The following is a 22,525-nucleotide window of genomic DNA, read 5'->3' as shown; positions in this document are numbered from 1 at the left end:
AACAAAGGTGTTGAACACAGTTGTGGTTCCCACCTTCTGGAACCATCTTTCATCTTCCATAAGCAATTTGGCTTCAGGATATTTTTTTACTGTATTTATTGCTTGTGTGTGTGACTACTGTGTTTTCCTTTGTGCATTGCTTTTGTGTTTTTAATGTGTTTATAGTTTTTTTTTTTTTTACTAATTTAACTTTTGCACAGTGCATTTTTCAAAGGCACTTTTTAAATAAAGTTTACTTACTTAAAATAATCAGGCACACTTAAGGCTTATGTGGACAGCCAGCCATGGATGTATACTGGCTGGATGAAAATATAACTTGAGTTCAGTCTGCAGCCATTTAATTGCAGAGGATGAAGCATGTGAGTTGTTTTCCTTTGCGCAGTGACGGCCAGGTCTTCACAGAGGTGAGGAAATGCCGCAACAGTCATAAGCAGTCAGATCTCACTGATATGTGGCTAACATGAGCACACATATGCTGTATCACTTTTGCCGCCATATCAGGGTCCTATTGAGTAAAGATGTCCTGTGTGGGAACATTTTGACAATGACAAACCATGGACAAAATGTGCAGGAATTTCCCAATAGTATGGAAATGTCACATCCTGGTGTATTAAAAGCTGCAAACCCGTCGAACCCATCCATTGACAAGTGTCAAGCAGTCCATGTGTAGGCAGAAATAACTGACTGCGCCTTTACAGTAAGCAAATCTGGACTTGACAAACAGCCTAGACTAAAGTCAAGAGATTAGAAATTGATTTGCACAAAGTAACATTGCTGGAATCTTGCTCCACTTTGTAAACTAGGACTTCTATAATAATCCTAACCTCTCCATTAGCCATGATTGGGTCCTCTACATGGAAGCTGCCTCTCCTGCTGGTGCTTCTTTCCATCTCTTTTCATCTGTCTGCAGGAAAATGCAAAGGTATGCATGAGTTCAGCAGACATTTGGAAAAACTGGGAGACAGTGTGGCGGTAAGTCGACATAATTCTAATAATTAGAATGTATGTTACATAGGTTACATAGGTTAGCACAGTGTTCTGCAGGCCAGGGCATAGTATTGTGAGTCATTAGATGTGGTGGTACTTTACTTTCATCATTACATTTACTAACTTTGTTCTTCCAGACGTATTCCTTTTGGGGGTACATTTCCTTTTAAGCACAACATAAGGCAAACACAGATGTTTCAGGAATTACTTTTCTTAATTGAGTCGGGATCATCTACTGACCCTTCATCTACTTAATGATATCTGATGCAGTAATCACCTGCTTAACAACTGGCAAATTAATAAATGAGCAGTCAGAAAATTTGCCTTGAATCTTTTTTTTCTTCTTTTTTTCACATTTTCCTTCTTGCTTATTCAATAGTTCATAGTACTTTGGTATAGTACTATAGTTTGTTCAGGGTAAAGCTTGGTCTAGTGTGTGTGTGTGTGTGTGTGTGTGTGTGTGTGTGTGTGTGTGTGTGTCAGAAGTGAATCCAGAGGCCCCCTTTGTAATATGAATCAAGCAGCCTTTTAGCTGTTGTTTGTCCTGATTAGCTGATATTGGTGAGACTGGTGTAATTAATTTGACTTCATTTCTTGTTTGGATTGACAGAACTGTTCTACGAACTGCAGCTCAATTCATATCACTGTAAGTCTGCCGTGATGTCATTCTTTTCCCTGTGATATCTTCTGTTGCTCTAGCGCCGACTTCAGTCTTTACCTCACCTCTTCATCTGCTCTGCTTCTTTGCTCCATCACTCTTTTTTCAGTGTTCTTTTATTTTTCTCGCTCTGTTAAGTCTGTGTGTGAGAGTGAAAAATGAATGACAGTTGTTGCTGATCTATTTTGCAGTGTGCACAGACAGCGTCAGCACCATGAGATCTTTACCACTTCCTCTTTGCTTTGCCGTTATCTCATCTGAACTGTTACTCTTGCATTGCTGGTAGATTATTTTTCTATTTCTTCACTTTCTTTCGACAGTGTGCAGAATTTCATTCTTTTCATGTTCGTTGTACAAAAAATTTGTTCTAAGGTTTAAAGTTTGTCTCTCAAAAAAACGTTACATTGCAATATTGATCGTGGAAAAGATTGATTCCAGCAAACAGACACTGGAGCTGGTTGAATGAACTCAACATAATGTTTGATAACATTTTGGGATGATCTCTTTGTCTCCTTAGGATAGCAGATGCAAATGCTTAAACCTCAGCATGTCGCAGGGGGTAAGTGGAGTTTGGTTTTGTGTCTGAGTGTGCGACAGTGATAAGTAGAATTAATAACGTAATGGAAAATAAATGGTTGCCTGCAATGGATGCCAGTGATGGAAAATGATCCTTTGACTTGGTTTGCTTGTATTCTGTCACATAGCGTTTTTCAAATAATATGTGCTGCTCAGACTTTTTCGAATGTGTTAGCTGTCTGACTATTTGGAATAGCCTACACAGAGTAAGATGAGGGGATGGGTTTTTTCATCTCTGAGTATCTGCTACACAGAGAAGTCTAATTTGAACTTAGCTTAACACAAAGACTGGAAGCAGATAGAAGCTGCTTATCAAGCTCTGTACTTCAACGTTCATGGGAAAACACAGATTTGAGTTCAGTTAGAATGAAGGAATTAATAATCTGGTTCCCTCATGGTAGCCACAGCCCTGTAAAGTAAGAGACACTTGAGTACTGATTACTGCACAGAGATGAAACTGGTGCCAATTTAATAATACCTGTGGGACTGTTTCTTTTAAAATAAAGCCACACAATAACCAATTTTTATCAACCAAACCTAATTTTAGAGTGTATTAGTGTACTAATGTTGCTATGTCTCTCCTCTGGACAGGAATATACTCTTCCTGGTTATTTCAAGGCAGGCCTGCAGTCCCTGCTCCCCACTAGTTCCAAACCTGATACCATCACACGGCTGATCAACTTCCTGGAACGGATGGCTCAGCCGTGTGAGGTAAATGATCATGGGTGATCATTTGTGTTTGCGTGTAAATATAATAACAAAGAAATAAGAGTGATGTTGTTAGCATTTAACTGTGCTCCCAGGAGTATTTTGTCAGCTTAGTATATCAGAGACAGAGCCTCAAGGAGGCTGTACTTATTCACAGTCAAAAGGCTGTTGTTTACATTTGAATATATTAGTGTAAGTTCATATATTAATATACGGTCACCTTTTTCAAGTTTCTCTTAAAATGATAGTCAAGTGCCCGTAAGAACATATTCATTCCTTGTGTTCAAATTAGCTATTAAGAAGCTTTTTATGAGCTTTCAATGCAATGATGGGTGAAAATCTACATCTGTTATTCTGTTGTGTCTGTCAAATTTGGTAGAAATATCCACTAAAGCAAAATAATGAGCTACAACAGGCTAAACTGCTGTGTAGCTTCAGAGTTGTGTGATGATTTTATCTGGGTTCATCACTGGAACCCATTTCACATTACACATAGTCATTTGATTCTTCGTTAAAATAAAAAAAATAAAAACTACACTGATTAATGCAGCATTATGTGTAATATATATGTCCATGTGTTTCTCCCTGCAGAAACAGATCAAAGTCTCTTCAAAGGCTATGATGTATGAACCTGTCATTTCACCAAAAAGCCTCCATATGAAACTACAGCACATGATCCAGCTGATGATGTCCATTCCTCACAACGCAACTCAATAACTTTGTTCATCAGTGGTGAACTGTGAACCTGCATCGATGACAGAATTTTAACTACCACCAGTGTGATCGCTCTGTGCTTCAAGTCAATTTGTTTGATTTCTTTTCAGTATTTCAAAAATGTAGCTGGCAGCTGAATCATTGCCATTCATTTCACCATTGTTAAAATGTTCTCACAATTTAGTAGGCATCATCTGGGATAAGACTGGAAAGGTTTACTGGATTTTCATTTATGGATTAAGAAATATAGAAAGATTACAATTTTAGAAAAGTCAGAAAACCTGGCAGGCAACTTAGTCCAATTGATTTGAAATCACTTGCTTAATGATTTCCCAGGACAGTTTTTGTTCAGTTGTTTAGATGGCTTAGAAAGAGCTATGAACACGCAACACTGTGCTTTTAGTTTTCCATTCAGTGTTCTGCTATATTTTATCCACATATATATTCTGATATATTTGATTTGGTGCTTTTCAAACTGCAGAGACAAACAAAGCCATGGATGATGCGATATTATGTAACAATTATCTGCAGGAATATATCTCAATAACTGAATGCGATCAATTTATCTCATGAACATGCATCATATGTTTGATCAATAATCACTTGCAGATGCACTCTATTATTAATAACCCAATTAATCAGTCAGATCAGTCAGTCATTGTTGAAACCCAAAAACAAACGTAGCATCAGACACTATCTCTTGATATGGTGCATGATTGACATTGAGATGGATGACAGCAGTACTTTACGTGAGTTCAACCCATTTGATGCTGAAGCAAGATTTACATTTGCAGATGTATCGTTTTAGACTTTTTATTTATTTTATTTATTTATGATTTATCATTGTGTGAAGGATAAATGTTAACTCATTTACCAAATCATTATTATTTGTCTCCATATGGGTGTGGAAAACATAGTATTTTCCCTTTCAGGGAAAAATGGTAATTGTAATTGTGCTGTAAAGACAAGTATCGCACACACAGAGATGTGATTTTGCTGCAATTTGAAGACTCATTGTTCACATCTCACCCAAATGACCACATCTTTGTCAACGCTCCTGGGCTGTTCTGTGACCTCATTTCTGTTTCTTTTCATGTTTTACGAAGTACTTTGTCAACTCAGTGCCACACAAATAAAATTATTATTGCTATGAATCCACTTTGTTGGTTTGTTGTTATTATTGCTTCTTACCCTAATTAGCATTTATATGTTATAAAGGAAGGGTGGCACGGTGGCGCAAGCAGGTAGTGTGCGTGCCTCACAGCAAGAAGGTTGCCGGTTCGATCCCTCGGCGGGGCCTTTCTGTGTGAAGTTTGCATGTTCTTCCTGTGCATGCGTGGGTTCTCTCCAGGTACTCCGGCTTCCTCCCACAGACCAAAAACATGCTCATTAGGTTAATTGGTGACTCTTAATTGCCCCTAGCTGTGAGTGTGAATGGTTGTCTGTCTTTGCATGTTGCCCTGCAATCGGCTGGCGACTGGTTCAGGGTGTACCCCGCCTCTCGCCCATTGAAGCTGGGATAGGCTCCAGCCCCCCCCCCCCCCCCCCCCCCCCGCAACCCTGAAAGGGATAGGCGGCATAGAAAATGGATGGATGTTATAAAGGAGAGTGTTATAGCTAATCTCAGCGAACACATTGATTAATGATTAATGTCAGCACTTTGAGTAAAAAGTATCACATAGTTCTCATACATATCTGATTTATGGTCAAGATTACAGAATAAACTTTACATTTAATGTGATGTCTGTGCTTTAGCTATTGCTAAAAGCGCTGATATAATCCACTCTGTGTGCTGATGAAGCTCCTGTCTTGCTTAGACTTGCAACTGGAATGCTCTCCAGAAAAGGTGGTGCATTAAAAGGTTCACATTTTTTCAAGTCTTTCTTAATACAGAACACACATTCATTTCAATTCATTTTGATTCAATATGTTTGTACAGCATCAATTCACAACAGAGGTTGTCTTAGGACACTTTCCATACAGAGTGGCCATCTGCCCACATGTACATTCAAAAAGTCATTGATGTAATCATTTCATCTGCCCATACTGACTGCGCAGAGATCCTTTCCTATAGTGATTTCAGTCACAGTAATGGTAACTAAAACCACAGTCCAGTTAATATCAATGTTCGACAGTCAGAGTGAGTGAGACAAACCAATGAGTTTGAACAGGACAGTATTTCCTTGCTGAGTCATGGTAGATGGAAAGTAACACAAAGGGGGGATTAGGTACCAAATAACAACATTTTAAACTGTCACTTTGGAGGTGGCCCTTTAGCTTTATTACAATCAGCTGAACTATAAAATGCATATTTACCCTGAACGAGGACTGTGGATTTTGTCTCCATTCACTTCCATCAAAACTGTTTTGAGGGAGATGTCTCTGAGGCAGAATGAGCACAATGACAGGAGACCTAAACTCTTCATGTAACAAATGTTCATGTATCCTTTAAACATGTGATCTGTTCAAGGCAACATAGTAATATGCAATGTTTGACATCATTTCTTTCAGTGTCTCTTTTAGAGTTTGTGACTGTCTGCTGCCCTCTATAGGCTGTCTTCACCACAGCACTGCAGTGAGGGAGAGAGAGAGAGAGGAAGAGAGAGAGAGAGTTGCACTTGTGCATACAGAATGTGAAAACAGTGAGGAAGCAGGAACTTGCACAATAACAGCGACAATATTGGACATTATCAGCATCTAGCCATGCAGCCACCACCCAGAAAGGTAAGGTAGCACTGCGAGTCTGATGTGGAGAGAGAGATGACACTGATAGAAAGAGAGTTTACTGCTTACTCACATTTTGAGTCTGCACTCCACGACTTCCATCAGTCTTCCTGTAGACCACATTACTTTCATTTCAGTGAAAACACTGAAACAACAAAGACATGACACATAGTATGCTTCCAAATATGTCTTGGAGATGGATAAGATCTCTCTACAAGTCTGCAAATCCGCAAGTACTGAAAATGTATTTTTGCCCATTGTGTGAATTTACTCCATAGTACACGTGTTGATTCTTCAAGGTATTTGTTAAATTTTGTTAAATGTACTGGACACGATCATTTAGCGTGTTTATTCTAAGGTATTTGGGACCTTGCAGACATTTGTGACATTACATCTTGCTCTCCAGTCAGAGCAGTCAACTTTAGAAAAAAAAAAGTACATTTCCTTCTGAAAATTTAGCAGAGTAAAAGTATGAAGTAGCAGAAAATGGTGCTTGAACACGTTCACTAAAAGTAAATGTAATTTTTTCAGTGAGCACTTAACAAGATATAAACTGCATTTGTGCGTGTGTGTGCACATGTGTGCCCGTGTGTGTGTCCAGGTAAAGGAGAGCCAGCAGGTGAAACAGGTATTCTCAGAGCAGTTCAGCAAATTGCAGACCAAACAACATCAGGACACTGAGCTGCTGGAGGAGATCAGGTACTGTCCTCTCTGTGCCTCACCAGACTGTGGATTTCTGCATGAAATCCTCCAGCTGCATTCATCGATTGGCATAAATTATGTGTCTGCTGATGTTGTTAATGGCGTGTTTTCCTGTTTTCCAAAAGGTCCTTCAGTAAGCAGCGAGCAACTATAGAGAAAGAGTATGGTCAGGTGAGTTCACAGAAGCTATTCTAGTCCACTATTAGTCCTCTTACTGGAACCTTTCATTTTTTTACTGGAAATGCTTTATTGATTTGAGGTCCCATGAGCACCTGAGTGCTGTGCTGTGCTCTGTCTTGCGACACAGTTCTGTACAGTATGTGTGTCAGTATGTGTGAACAGTTCGGATGTGATGCCTTTATCTGTGTTTTTCTTCTCTTTCCATACTTTCTTTTGAACTCTCCGACTAGATGTTCCATTTTCCACCTTTCCTGCAAAACTCTGGAGAGAGCTTTATGTGTTTTTTTCACCATGGTGGAGAATGTGTCACATACATGTGCATCCACACTAATGCTGACAAATGCATACCCAAACTTATAGGCGAGGAATAAAGAAAGCATCATGCTGTTTCCTGAAAAGCTATAAGCTACTTTAAAATACTTGCAGTGACCCAACTGAGTCATGAAAAGGTCTGGCACTTTAAATCATTTACATTGATGAAAATCCATAATTTTAGATTTTATTTTTATCATTATTACAAGCAGACAGAGCTCCCTAGAACCCACATTTTTACAAGATGTTGGAGCTATGAGACAAAAGAGGAATATATAAGAAAAATTGGGAGGTACTCTTTTCAGCCACACTAGTGATTCTAAGAGACAGTGCTTAGGTACAGCTGTGCTTTCAGCTAAACGCTAACACTTGCTAATTAGCACCAACTTATCCCAAGTACAGCTGAGGCTCATGGAAACTTCAGGTTTTGGTTTTTGGTTGTGAACCAAAATATTGAACAAGCTGAAATTTTGAACTGATGATAGAAAAACGAGGCCAATGTGTAATACCGAGTCAAAGAAGTAGCAAATAATTACAATAACAATAATAAAAACTGGATTCTTATCATGAATGCTAATTAAGTACAGCTTAATAAAAGTTTAGAAACAATGAGGTCAGAATGAAATGACATGAAAACCAAATGTTCTCTGTAATGAGGCATTGTGGGAAATGTTCTTAGTCACACTAAACTGGGTCTAGGCAAATGATAATGAATGAATGAATGAATGAATGAATGAATGAATGAATGAATGAATGAATGAATGAATGAATGAATGAACCAAATAATGCCCACCTGGTTCTCAGTTAAACCTGAATTGTGTCTTCAGTAAAATACATTTGACCGTCTTTTCTCAGTTGTGATCAGTTACAAACTGCATTTTCAGGCTCTTCAGAGATTAGCTGCCCAATACCAGAAGAGAGACTGGCAAAGAGGAAATACAGATGCTACTGCCTCTGGGTAACTGCACACACATACTGTACACAGCCTGCTGCCTTCTGTTTCACTGTTTTGAGGGTCATTTAATTTTCCAAAACCAACCACTAGACTTGTGTTTCTGGCTACTCTGATGTCATTTTCAGCAAGAAGGCAGAAGGTTGCTTTAGCCAGTGTGGAGTTCATTTTAATAGTTTTTCCAAGAGCAACGTTTGGCCCTGAGTCATCAAGTTTTCCTGTATTTGGACGAGCTTAAAGGAAATAAATAGTAATGGAGGTTGTATTTGATAAGCTAACTCACACCTCTTGATCTGTAGACTACATCGGAGACATGTTGCCATTTGGTGGCTCGTAAGCAAGCCATTTACATAAAGCGCAAAAAGTGAAATTGAAAAAATGAAATGAAATTTGAATAGTTATTACATAAGTTGCACCACAATAGGGTTCTTCAGTGATACATTTACAGCTGAGCAATGAGCAAATGCATAGTTCCCATGTAGAAATTGAGGTATACATACAGTATGTGCCGGAATATGTCTTATATGTCTTGTTCTTCAGTGCATTATGGTTATTGACCTTATGACATAATAGGAACACAATACAAGAATGTGTCTTCATAGCATGTATTAGTATTCGTATTATGTGCATGATCTGTTTCACACATATTTACAGAAAGCTGCTTGGATGTGCACTGTTAGCTTTTACAGAGTGTAAAGTGCACATAATGAGTGATTGTCAGTGATTGGTGTTGTTTTCAGGAGTGTGTTTGGCATGTGGCGGTCAGTGATAGATGCAACAGCTCATTCTGCTGCATCACGAATTGCTGCTGCAGAGGAATACCGCCACCTGATTGGACAAGCCTCCAAAAGTCTTCGCAATGCAAAGGACATTAGAACTAAGAGAGTGAGAGAGCTGCACACAGTAAACGCACACACAGTTCTCAGTTTCATTATTGCAACATATTGTGACCATGAAACATGAAGAAACTGATGGCTGAATGAAGTGTGTGTGTGTGTGTGTGTGTGTGTGTGTGTGTGTGTGTGTGTGTGTGTGTGTGTGTGTGTGTGTGTGTGTGTGTGTGTGTGTGTTTTAGGGCCTGGAGAGGCTCCAGAGGATACAGGGGGAAGTGGTGGATGCTCTGCGAGAGCTGCACAGGCTCAAGAAGAGGTACAATCAACTCAGTCAGATCGCCAATGTTGCCAGAGAGAAAGCTGCTGATGCACAGACCAGGTCAGTGTGTGTGTGTGTGTGTGTGTGTGCGTGTGTCTGCGTGTGTGTATGAAAAAGATTGGCTTCATTTACGTTAAGGCACATCTTGTACATTAAAGCAATACTGTATGTGTTAACAAGGCTTGTGGATCTCAACTCATGTTAAGAGGTCTGAGATGTATAGTGAATTCTGTAGAAGATCCCAAGGCCTAAGCAGGCTTTTCAAAACACTTCTGAAAATGTGTGGACAGAAAAAACTGAGGCAAATCTTTTGACTGAGGCTAGGATTGAGAGCAGTGACAAGGATGGTGCAGTTACCAGTTAAATCTAATGAGGACATGAGGGCAGTAAAACCATTGATGGGCCCCAATTCTTCTGTGACATGAACTTCCTGCTGCACCCAGATAACATCTGATCTTAGCATCATGTTTCCACTGAAAATGTGAATGATAGGTTTCAACTAATATGCTTTTAACCCCTTCCCCATTCCAGTAAAATGAACCTAAAATGCCTATCCAAAGCATATCCAAAGTCAACTGATACCTACTCTTAAACCATTTGTAGTTTTTCCATGGTCTTGTTCTCCAGTGATATGGCATTGAGTAGTAGAAGTTTGAACACACTGAAGTAGATGGTTTTTATTTCCACCTGATTTTTATTTATTTATTTTGCAAATAAATGCTTGTAGATCTGGGACTTATTATTTAGAAAATATAATGAGACGACAGCACGAACCCGTACATTAGTCCAAGCTCAGTAAAAATCGATAATAATTCCACAGAAAATGAATATTTTACATACTTTTTCAAATGTTTCAAAAGTAAGCATTTTCCAAAAAAGCTATTTTTTTTTTTTTTTTAACAAAATTAATATCAATATTTACATTCAGGTAATCTGTATTTAGGCCACCTATCCATCACATTTTGGCATCTATATTTATATTTAGGATATATATCTTTATGTTGAGACCATTGACTATATTCATCATTCCTGCTTTGTGTCGAATTCCTTGATTTGGCAGTAGATTACCCACTGAAACAAAAAATTCTCATTTTTGGAATTTCATTGGCTAAACAAAGAGCCAGTCATCTGCTCAACTGGTTGTAACTGGCTCGATCTTTACACAAAAGAAGAGAACAAGACATTCCACTCAAAGCAGACTTTTGTAGGCTATTGTCAGGTGTGAACATGACATTGTCAAGTCAAGTCATGGTCAACATTGGTCGAGTGAGGTGTCAATCGAAGGTCAGAGCACAGCAGGCATTTTGAGACCAACAGCCTCTGTGTACATGCCTACTGGAGTTAGAATGGAGAAAACATGGAAGATTAGCGCATCGCTGGCTGTTTCAACATTACAAAAACAGCTTTCCATTGATTATTACACTGATTTGGACTAAATATTTTACTGGACTGGATCGTGTGGACTTTTGCCGATGTAACCAGACCATTTCTGTCAGTTACTGATCAGTGCATTACTATGAGACTTTATTGCTGAGTTGCCTCAATTCTATAATTAATTATTTGTTTGTTGTTGCCTTTGATTGTACCTGCTGTTGTGATTGTATCTTGAAATGGCTTGCATCAGGCGAATCACAAGAGTCTTAGATTTCCAATGAAGAATGGAATGAGTACAAAATTATACATAGCATATGCGTCAATAGACGGGCAGACCACACTCTGGCAGCCTGTGGACTGTTGGAGTCTTAAGAGGATTTATTCAGGGCTGACACCTTTTTTGTGACACCGATTGAAGTTTCCTATAGCCAATATTTTGACCACAAAACATCAAATACGTTAAAAGCTCTGTTATATTGTTATTATAAACCATCAAACTGATGTATCAGACCCATTGTGCAATACTGACAGATTCAGTTGTGGTATGAAATGCTTTCTAAAGCAAACATTAAGTTCATAGTCAATACTTAGAACAGAACATTGGTATAATGTGTGGCAGCACTCTGTATGTCTTCTTTTATCAGCATGTTTTACCTTTGTCTTCCAGGGCCAGAAAAAGTGAACATGGGATTTTCCACTTTAAAACAGGACCACATAAGATGGCTGCTAAGGTATGAATCTGCAATTAAATACGTTATAATTGTCTGTATAACAACATCACCACAAAACAAAAATTAACTATTTCTACAGACCAAAGTAAGAAAAGTGTTTTTGGGAGGCTTTTGTGAAACAACAAAGCAAGCTGAGCTTGCATTGCAGTGTGAAGTGTGGAGATAAAGATAGTCAATATTAAATACTCCAACATTGCTCAAGTGGACTACAATAGATGCAACTAGCCACATTATCTACTACACATACTTACAACAAAATCAACCAGCAAAAAAACAGCAAACATAAAAATGGCAAAACTGAGAGCTTGTGAGATTGAAGTTGGTATCAATCCATCCTTGAGCTTCTGTTTTGAAGCAAATCCTGCTTTGTATTGGCCCTCAAAGGAGTCCAAAGTAAAATAATTATCACACACAAAGAGTTTTTCAGTTCTTGTTGTGGGGACGGGCTGCACGGTGGCGCAGCAGGTAGTGCGCGTGCCTCACTGCAAGAAGGTCGCAGGTTTGATTCCCGGGTCGGGCCTTTCTGTGTGAAGTTTGCATGTTCTTCCCGTACTCCGCCGGGTACTCCGGCTTCCTCCCACAGACCAAAAACATGCTCATTAGGTTGATTGGTGACTCTAAATTGCCCCTAGGTGTGAGTGTGAGTGTGAATGGTTGTGTGTATGTACCCCGCCTCTCGCCTGTTGACAGCCGAGATAGGCTCCGGCCCCCCCGCGACCCCGAAAGGGATAAGCGGCATAGAAAATGGATGGATGGATGTTGTGGGGACATTTCCATCAAGTTAATTCACTGGATCTTCTCTTCCTCTTCTTCATGAGTTAGATACTGTAGTAAGGAAAACCCTAGGTACTTGATATAACTCCAGTTCTATGAGTGCATGCATAGCTCTCTACCTGCATGTTATTACAGTCACATTAAAGCACATTGTTTTAAATATGCTAAAACATTTATCATGGTAAAGATGGTATTGCAAAATCCACATTGTGGCAGAATGTGACACTGGTGATGGTGACAAAACCAGTATACTGCCCACCCCTGCAAGAATAGGTTTAATTACCATTGTGTGAATTTGTTTGGTAAGAGCCTGAATGTAACAGATATATTTATAGATTAGATTTCATTTAAAAGTAAAAGTCCAGCACTCCAGCTTTAAACATAAACTGCAGGCTGACAGTGTGTTTAAAAAACACATACTTAAAAAAAACTAAACATTTACTATGTTATGTTTGCATGTATATTGCTAATATTTCATGTTAAAGTTTGTGATGTCTGTTTCATGCTTCACTCGTCACAGCTCGGAGCCAGATTGAAAGAGTGTGATGACCGTTTGACTGAAGTTCGGAATGAGTATCTGCTGGCGTTAGCAGCAGTCAATGCCCACCACCAACACTACTACACTGATGACTTGCCACAAATTATGGAGGTAAAACACACACACACACACGCACGCACGCCCCCACACACACACACACACACACACACACACACCATACAAATTGGAGAGAAGGAAGCTAAAAAACGTTGTATCAGTGCTGTATCTGATAAAACATTGGCCACATCGTTTCATCTTGCAGTCTGATGAGTTTGCTCTGCATGCTCAGTGTATTTTCCGCTTATCCACTCATTCTGTAAAGTTGTGTTGCAGAAATGGAATTGCTGTCATCACCACTTCCTCTCTGATGTTTTTTTTGCTTTTTTTTTCTGTTTTTTTTTTCAAACAAACAAAAAAAAGAAATCTCACCAGCTTCCTCTGGTTTGTTTTCCTCATAATTCGCTGTCGCCCACTAACACTGAAGTCCTCACAGATACTGTGTTAGAAGAGGTAGAAATGTTCACAGGAGAGAAAACTGACTGATACTGATCCACCCCTCCAAACTGAAATAAATATACTTTTACAGTACATCTTTATTTAGTCTTTATTTGCTATTACAGCTGCATAAAATCAAAGGATCCTTTTTGGGACAGTCCTGGCCTACATGCCAGCACAATGAAAATAACACTATAAAGAATACAAATGTGTTAGTTTGCACCACTACAGTATAATTTAAACCTCTTTGTCAAAAGACAAGTTGAGTTTATGTTGTGCTCATGCAGTACATAGAAATGAACTGACAGCACAGAAAACCAGGGGTCAGGTAGTATTATCTCAGCATAGAAAAACTGGCTGTGTTTTGCATTTCTGAAGCTATAATTTAACTGTGGGTGTTCTGAGAAGAACTGCATCCTGCATTGCAAGATGGTGTCCATTCACTCCCATGAAAGTTGTTTCCTCAGTGCATACTTGCTCAGTGCATACAGTGTTTTTGGGTCCATAGAGCATGTCCACTACAGTCCCTCTCTGACTGTGCTGGGTGAGAGCATGAACATCCCAGACTTCTGCTGGCTGAGCCGGCTGACTTGTTCTTACTGTCCCTGCATGTGAGAATGACATGAAGTCATTTAATGATTCACCTCCTCTTGACTGTCCATTATTGGACTGAATTGATCAAATTCTGATAATCACTTCATGGCTTTTGTGATGTTCAGAAAAAAAGAATTTGCTGTTACACAGTCACAGTCACTCTGTAATGATTTTGTATGGGACTGACTCTTGTGCTGTGCTTCCCTCATTAGCAAATGGACAGTGATATTTACAAGGATTTGAGAGGACATTTTACCCTGCTGTGTGGGACAGAGATGGACACTTGTCTTACCACACACAAACAGTACAGCAGCATATGGGAGAGTGTTGCTAAGGTATGTGTGAGTATGTGTATTGAGTTCTCTTAACTGCTGGTCTCAATGTCCAAACCACTGACAGCCACATTTGAGGTTCCTTCCAAATGTATTAGATTGGTGACAGGCCTCCAAAAATCAACCTTTTGTTGGCTGAGTTTTACACATGCAAAGTGTCCCACAGTGGGGAGAGATCAGACATAAGACATTTCTCACTTCGTTACTAGTGGGGGTGTGGGTAGGGGCAGAGGGGTTACAGGGAGGTGGACTGACAGAGAGAAAACAGGAATGTGGAAAGTTGGAAATGAAGAAAGAAATGAAACAACAGAGAAAAAGTCAAATGAGAAGACCATGTTTGAAAGTAAGGATAAAGAGAGATGCAAGAAGAGTTTGTCAAGATAGGTGCATTGGATGGAAAAAGAATGGAGGGAGTCATGAAGAGGCTTGCTGGGACAGCTAGGTCTTAGAAGGAACAGTTTCCAGACGGAAATTCAACACATAGACAAAATGTCTGAACGAATGTAGCGACTGAGTGGAATCTGAGGGTGGACACTTCATAAGCTGTTTCCTTCTAAATGTGAGTGGGTAGAAAACATTTTAACACCTAGGTCTTCATTTTAGTGACGGTTCAAAGCTGGCACAGGTGAGAACACTGGGGTTTTGTTCATCTGCACCTCTTTGGTGTTTTCTTTGCTCAAAAGAAGTTCAACCGCACACCAGTGAAACCATCCTGTTTGCCTCGAATCTACACCTACAGTACCACTCATGAAGACACTGAAGCCAAAGCTGCAGCAGACTGTGCTGCACACAGACCTTTCCCATGGCCTGTCTGATAAACTTTGTCTTGGAAAGGGTAGTTTGAGGAATGTTTTGCTTTGTTTGTTCCTGGTTAACATTAATGAGTTGCTGCATTGTCAGGTGACCAGAGAGAGAAACGTTCTGCAGTTTCTTCAAGAATCTGTGTCCTTCGGCAGAACACCTGAATTCAGCTTCCAGCCAGCTCCACATGACAAGGTGTGTGTGTGTGTGTGTGTGTGTGTGTGTGTGTGTGTGTGTGTGTGTGTGTGTGTGTGTGTGTGTGTGTGTGTGTGTGTGTGTGTGTGTTTGTGTGTATGAGCTCATGGAGCGCAGGAACTGGTTTTAAATGTTGGCATGTGGAGAAACATACAATGAAATTGATTTAAATGATTTTTTAATCTGTCTCTTATGTGATGAAAGATGTTTTAAGTCAGTAAAAAACAGCTAAAGGGAAAACTCACAAGATTGTTCATCATTAAGAGAAAACAGGGATGGACATGGACAAAATTCTTAATTAGTGCAGTCTAGTGCACAACATAACCTGCAGCCTCAAAAAAGACTAAACAGTTGAATCAACACCTCTCTGGACACACTGTCATTACACGTTAAGCTGTTGCATTGAGTTGCATTATGCTGATGAAGATGAGATGACGCAGGGAAAGCTCCAGAGTGAAAAACTGAGGATGTTTGTCTCTCTTTTGAGCAGATGGCTGCTCTGCAGGAGGTTTGTGCCTCAGAAGCAGAGGGATGTTTGGTTAAGGAGGCCAAGAAGTGGGCTACAAAAGCTGCTAAAGACTACAAGATCATCACCCATGGAGAGAGGGTGAGTCTCCTGAGCTGATTCACGCTTGTATCAGAGGAAATGTTGACACTGGTTGTATTGGTCAGTTTCGATTGAGATATTTTACAGCTACATCTTGAAATGCACTGAACAATCAGCAGCAACAACGTTACTTCATCGGGTTCCATTCACAGATTGACCTTTCCATTATTTTTGATGAAGCTAGTGCTGACAGTGTTGAGAGAAGTCACACATCATGCGTTCTGGTATCCACCAAATATTTAAGGCTTTCTGTGTCAATGCAGTTTTTGTGAATGGATCAAACAAAACTATTAGCTGTGGAATGTAAAAAGTAGTTATTGACATAATTTGATGTCGGCACAGTGCGCAGCAGTTAGTGCGCGTGCCTCACAGCAAGAAGTTTGCCGGTTCGATCCTCGGGAGGGGCCTTTCTGTGTGAAGTTTGCATGTTCTTCCCATGCATGCGTGGGTTCTCTCCGGGTACTCCGGCTTCCTCCCACAGACCAAAAACATGCTCATTAGGTTAACTGGTGACTGTAAAATTGCCCCTAGGTGTGAGTGTGAGTGTGAATGTTTGTTTGTCTTGTGTGTTGCCCTGTGATCGACTGGCGACCGGTCCAGGGTGTACCCCGCCTCTCGTCTGTTGACAGCTGGGATAGGCTCCAGCCCCCCCGCGACCCCGAAAGGGATAGGCAGTATAGAAAATGGATGGATGGATGGATGGATGGATATAATTTGAAGTCAGTGATGAAAGTGTTGCATGTTTAAAATACCTCTCCAGAAAGGACTGTCTTGTATGATGTATCCCCACCATGTTACTCCCTCAGGCTCTGCAGACGTTAGAGAGTCGGCTGAAGCTTTTATCAGGGGAGACAGGGCTCAGTGTGGAGCAGAAGATAGCAGAGGTGCAGGACAGCGTCAGGAAAGCCAAGGTACTTGATTTTGATTGGTTTTTAAATGTGCTTTTCCCCCACAGGTAAAGAATTGAAACAGGTGAGTTTGGCCCAGTGTTGCTTTTCCTCTTTACTTCATCTGTTATTATTCTGCTCTCAGCCTCTCCTGTCTTTAATTACAGAAGAACGCTTATAAACTTGTACATTTCCAATCAACAAATCGAATCACAGTATCTTCAAGAGGGAAAACTATCACTAACTAACTTGAAAAATCACTATCGAACACGAACACTATCACTATCACTATCACTATCACATAACCAGGTAATAAACGCTGCTTTAAGAATAATGGATTTCATTGATTGGCCACAGAAAGTGAAAATATCATTTTCTGCAACAATATTTTGGATAGTTTCCACTTACAGCCAGAAGTGTTAAGCTGAATTGCACTGAAGAGAAAACATATACAGTATATACTGTAGCTGGTGCAACAGGCCACTGCTTCAGAAATATTCCAACTGTAAGATCAAATTATTGATCTGATGTGAATAAAAGATTAACACAAAAAGACAGATCACAAACCAGCTTCAGGGACTTCAGTTTTTTATAATCTCTCATCATTTTGTTTAACATATATACTTCAACCAATATTCCAAGTCCAGGCACAGAAAATCTCCATAGCCGCAACCCTCCTGCCAAACAGTTTAGTTTTAGTTTTACTCTCATTGTTGTATGATGTATTTACTTCCAGAAAGTGTAAGCACTGGATCCCATCCAAACCTTCACCTGTGAGAGGTCAAAGGTGAAACATGCAAATGGTGTTTATGATATAGTATGATATCTCATACAGCCAGTTCGTGGGGCCCCTCAGACAAAATGCTTCCTTTCAGCAGATAGTCTGAAAACATGGTCATCTGCAAAAAGAAGGAAATAAAGAGTTCATATAACGTAGTGCTGAACTTGCTAGTCTACCGTTAATTTGACAGATCAAAATGTGAAACTTAGAACAAAACCTAGCTACCACATGTCTGCCTGTGCGTCTAAGTGTCTTGTTTTGACTTCCTCTCAGCTCAGCAGGGTGAAGGCCGAGGCCCGTCTCACTCTGCTGTCAGACAGCGTCACAGGAACTGATCTATGGCTTCACAATGCCATGACCCAGGCAGAGGAGGAGCTGGAGAGAGAGAGACACCTCAGTGAGCAGAGGAAGTCTACCGAGGACTTTTCAGTATGCTAACACACACACACACACACACACACACACACACACACACACACAAAACCAGCCCTGCAGAATTTCGTATGAAGCTCTGGTGGCTCAGTGGCCTAAGGTGGAGCTAATGAGGGCCTGACACCTTTGTCACATCCCATTCCCCCGCTGTGACATGGTTCCCTTAGCTTCATTCTAAATGCACGTGCACAGCTGCACATGCACTTTGTACCTGAGCTCCCTTCATTGTGAAGGAGGAGCTGAGATGAGGAGCTCAGAAGGAAATGCTCCCTGTCAACTTATTCTTGATTCTCAGGCATTAAAGGCATAAAAGTATATAATTAGAATAGGCCTGATGTATAGAATGCTGTCAGCCAATGTTGTGATTTATTGTATATTAAAATGAGCAAATAAAGGATAAGGCTGCCAATATTCTGTGTCCCTGTTATTGCCAGTGAAAGTATCCAGTCTGTGGCTTTCAGCCCCAACCCCACCAACTGACGACATAAATATTTAAACAGCACAAATACATGGTTTGATTTTTATAAAAGGTCAGTGATTCCCTTAAATAGCTGGTCACTGTAGTTTTTTATCAAACGTTACTCAAACAGGAGGAAATAGTCCATTTGTGGACGACTTTTTTCAGTGGTGGATAAATCCACATTTGATGCTCTGGTGAGCATTTGCAGCCGCAGGGTGGTGTATGTGGGACTGAGTGAAAATAAACTACACATGTTCACGGCAGGCCTAGAATTTCATAATTTTAGGTCAAGTAAGTTGGAAGTGTGACATCATTAGCAGCATTCATTACAACACTCATGCTACACTCGTGTTTATTGTGTGTTTTTTAGGAGGATGAGTTTGAGCTGACTGACTTTGAGGACTACGATGATGAGAACGGAGACATCTTTGCAGATCCAGTGTCAGCATCTGGAGTGTGTGTTTACCCTGCAGCCTGCAGAGTTATCTATGGCTATCAGGTAGTGTCTTCAAAAGTGTTCCAGCAAACCCTGAGCCCTGGGATCTGGGCTTCACATGACGTCATGAATACACAAATGGCATCATGGGAGACTTCTGAGAGTGGATTATTAAGATTTCAGCACATGTTTTCCATAGAGAAATAAGAATTTTCAAAATGCTGCATGCTTTTGAAAGAAACAAAATATGTGAACATGTCAGCCTGACATCGCAACAACAACAACTGATGTTGTCATGAAGTAAAATGAAGTCACAGGCAGAAATGTTGAAAAACCAACCATGTGTTACACACGGACAGATCAACAAGGAGGAAGATGAAAGGTCAAATACTGCCTGGTAGTTTGATCTGTATAAATATATCATCTAGATAAGTAGATGAAGTATTTCTGATGTTATTAAAAGCATATAGTAGAATGTTGTATTTCCAGGAAATACTGCAGTTGTACAGGTGATGTTCTCTGCTGTGCATGTACATGTAGCCCTGACGTTGGATAATGTTTTCACTTCATTGAAGAATTCATCAAAATGACAAAAGCACGGTACTTCCTCTAGGCTAACCAGTCAGATGAGCTGTCAATCATGGAAGGGGAGGAACTTCAAGTGATTGAGGATGGAGACATGGAGGACTGGCTGAAGGTAACAGCTGCTCTGTTGTTTTCTGACATACAGTATCAGAATAATATCAGCCTTTAAGAAAAGAAAAACCTCATTTTTATTTTGACAGATGAATCATCTTTAACTTAAGATTGAAGCGCAGTCTGTGCTGTGTATGTTCTCCAGCGTCTCATCTGTGTCTGTGTCTGTCCAGGTGTGTAACGCCTGTGGTCAGGTGGGGTATGTTCCTGAGCGTTATGTGCAGTTCCTGTGTCTACCAGCAGTGGACGCCACACAGCTGGACAGTTCTTTCAGCTCCACCTCGTCCACTGAGAATAAAGACAGCGCAGCAAGCCGAGGTCAGCAGTGTGTGTCATTTACAGTACCACTGAATATATCAACGTACTTATTCTGTCTGAAACATGGTCACATGGAGACATGTAAAGTGTGTGCACAAATGCTTCATAAGAAGTTGATGATGTTAATAATGCAGTCTGACTTGAATCCTGTGTCAGGTGTCGTCAGAGCTCTGTACTCCTACCAGGCCCAGAGTGCAGAGGAGCTTTCCTTCCAGGAAGGGGCACTAATTCAGCTGATACGCTGTCGGCATGGAGAGGTGTGTAGGATATGTACCAATTTAGGGGCTGAATCCCTCAGAGACTGACTGCTTTGCTTCCATATCTTCATATAACAATGGCAGACAGCAAGGTGGAGGACGGTCACCGAGCTGGAGATGGTGCTGTGTTACATAGTGATGTGGGCAAGTAACGGAAGAACAGACTGGACTACTGACGAGGAGCACTGTAGTTCAGGAGCAGTGTCTGCTGGGTCATAACAGCTTCATAACATAAACTGTCCACCCAAAGTGATTCCCATTGTCCAGTCACATGACACACTGTCGAGAAAGCCAGGATTTTTAGTGATGAGCTCAGTTTGCTTATTTCTCAAACAGAACCCAAAAGTTGTGGTTTCACTGAGGCTCTCTTTGGCTGGATTTGGTGAGTCTGGGCTCCACTTTCATCAGCCTCAGCTTGATCTTTGTATTCTGGCCAGCAAGGGACATTGTGCATTTTATTGAGAGCCAATCAAAAATCTGTGAGAGAACGTGACACAATAAATAATAACTACTGATGAACATTTTCAAGTGTTAACAGAAGTAGATGGGTAAGAAACTCCACAGCAGCTTTTTCTAGACGTTTCAAATGAACCTCAACATCTACACCAAGAAGGTTTGTAGTTTGCTCTCAGATGTGATGGAATTCCTTCAACTGTCATCACATGACAGAAGTACTACAACTGAGTAAACTCTGATTGCTGATGAAGACCATGAGATGTGGTTTGAAAGCACTGAAAAAGCTAGTAAGTGAACTTTGAGTTAAGATTAGTTTACTCACAGCGAGAAGGTCGCCGGTTCGATTTCTGTGTGAAGTTTGCATGTTCTTCTTGTGCATGTGTGGGTTCTCTCCGGGTACTCCGGCTTCCTCCCACAGACCAAAAACATGCTCATTAGGTTAATTGGTGACTCTAAATTGCCCCTAGGTGTGAGTGTGAGCGTGAATGGTTGTTTGTCTTGTGTGTTGCCCTGCAATCGACTGGCGACCGGTCCAGGGTGTACCCCGCCTCTCGCCCATTGACAGCTGGGATAGGCTCCAGCCCCCCGCAACCCCGAAAGGGATAGGCGGTATAGAAAATGAATGGATGGATGGTATCTGACTGCATGGTTGAAGTGATTGTTTTGTTTTGCAGGTGGATGATGGTTTTTGGGAGGGAGAACTGAATGGACGTGTCGGTGTCTTCCCATCACTTGTGGTAGAGCTCATCCATGATGAAGGGGAGGAAGAGGAGGAAGAGGAGGAGGGGGAGGTGAGACTGTATTCTCAATCACAGCATCTGCCCAGCTCATCGTATTGTTCATTTGTTTTCTGAATGACCTTTCACTCCTCGTATTTTTTCTCCAGCCTCTCCCCACCCCAACCATGCCTCCTTACTTACCCCCCATCCCAAGCCCTTCGAACCCTGGCTGCAGTTCAGCACTTAGTGCTGCTCCCTCTAGCTGTGTGGAGGACAAACAGCAGGTCTTTCCCCCTTGGCTTGCAGACGACACAAAAGGTGAGTGGTGTCAGACTTTACTTTTCTCTTTTTGTCTGCTTCCATTCCTATGTCACTTTTTCTAACAAATATATTAATTAAGATGGTAAGGTTGTCTTTCTGTGTGTGTTGTCCCATCAGAGGCTGGAGGCAGCAGCCATAATTCTCCAGATCTTTCAAGCACTCGACTAAGACCAGTATGTTTTCTCTATTTATGACGATATTTTTGGGCGTAACAGCATGACTCAGTGATAAATGATAAATGAGGATTCGTAAAGGCTAATTGGAATTGTGGAGATGATTCTTGAACCATCAGGGATCACTGATAATAAACCCATCTCTCTCCTCCCTCTGGACTGTTTTAGTGTCGGGCACCTCCTCCTCCTCCAACACAGAAGCCTTCACCTCAGCCTTGAGACAAAGACTTAGTCACAACAATTAATGACTTACTGTAGCCTTGAACAAATAACTTGTATTTGTTTGTTAATATTTGTTGATTTATCCATTGGTCAACTTGATGTAACTTACGGCAGATAGCAAAGTGGAACAGTGGACTATGTGAACAAACTAGTTTCTAATAAAGTGCACCAGTATTCAGTGTTCAGAGTGATATAACATTAACTGTAAGAAGAATTCTAATCAATTTCTAAAACATGTTGGATTTGGGGAAAAAAATCATG

General features: G+C 40.6%; 1 protein-coding gene across 1 annotated transcript; it reads left to right on the top strand.

Annotated features, from left to right (window-relative positions):
- The first annotated feature begins 6,277 nt into the window (after positions 1–6,277).
- On the top strand, positions 6,278–22,274 carry LOC139331555 (F-BAR and double SH3 domains protein 1-like). The gene is made up of 21 exons (XM_070963059.1): positions 6,278–6,367; positions 6,969–7,066; positions 7,195–7,240; positions 8,446–8,519; positions 9,254–9,398; positions 9,589–9,725; positions 11,707–11,770; positions 13,065–13,193; positions 14,384–14,506; positions 15,404–15,499; positions 15,990–16,106; positions 16,913–17,017; positions 18,048–18,203; positions 19,037–19,165; positions 19,716–19,799; positions 19,972–20,116; positions 20,273–20,373; positions 21,504–21,620; positions 21,716–21,866; positions 21,987–22,042; positions 22,211–22,274. Exons 1-21 carry the CDS (start codon positions 6,347–6,349, stop codon positions 22,259–22,261), a joined length of 2,145 nt encoding a protein of 714 aa, XP_070819160.1. The 5' UTR covers positions 6,278–6,346; the 3' UTR covers positions 22,262–22,274.
- The last annotated feature ends 251 nt before the right edge of the window (positions 22,275–22,525 follow it).

This window comes from Chaetodon trifascialis, chromosome 5 (assembly GCF_039877785.1).
Source record: "Chaetodon trifascialis isolate fChaTrf1 chromosome 5, fChaTrf1.hap1, whole genome shotgun sequence".
NCBI classification, from domain to species: domain Eukaryota; kingdom Metazoa; phylum Chordata; class Actinopteri; order Chaetodontiformes; family Chaetodontidae; genus Chaetodon; species Chaetodon trifascialis.
This window is presented reverse-complemented; position numbering and strand designations above follow the sequence as displayed.

What these genes read in the sequence shown, in the direction of transcription:
- LOC139331555 (XM_070963059.1), top strand. Translation starts at nt 6,347, where the DNA reads ATGCAGCCACCACCCAGAAAG. An exon ending in TAGAGAAAGAGTATGGTCAG is followed by an intron (nt 7,241 to 8,445) that starts GTGAGTTCACAG and finishes CTGCATTTTCAG; the next exon opens with GCTCTTCAGAGATTAGCTGC. An exon ending in ACAGCGTCAGGAAAGCCAAG is followed by an intron (nt 17,018 to 18,047) that starts GTACTTGATTTT and finishes ACTTCCTCTCAG; the next exon opens with CTCAGCAGGGTGAAGGCCGA.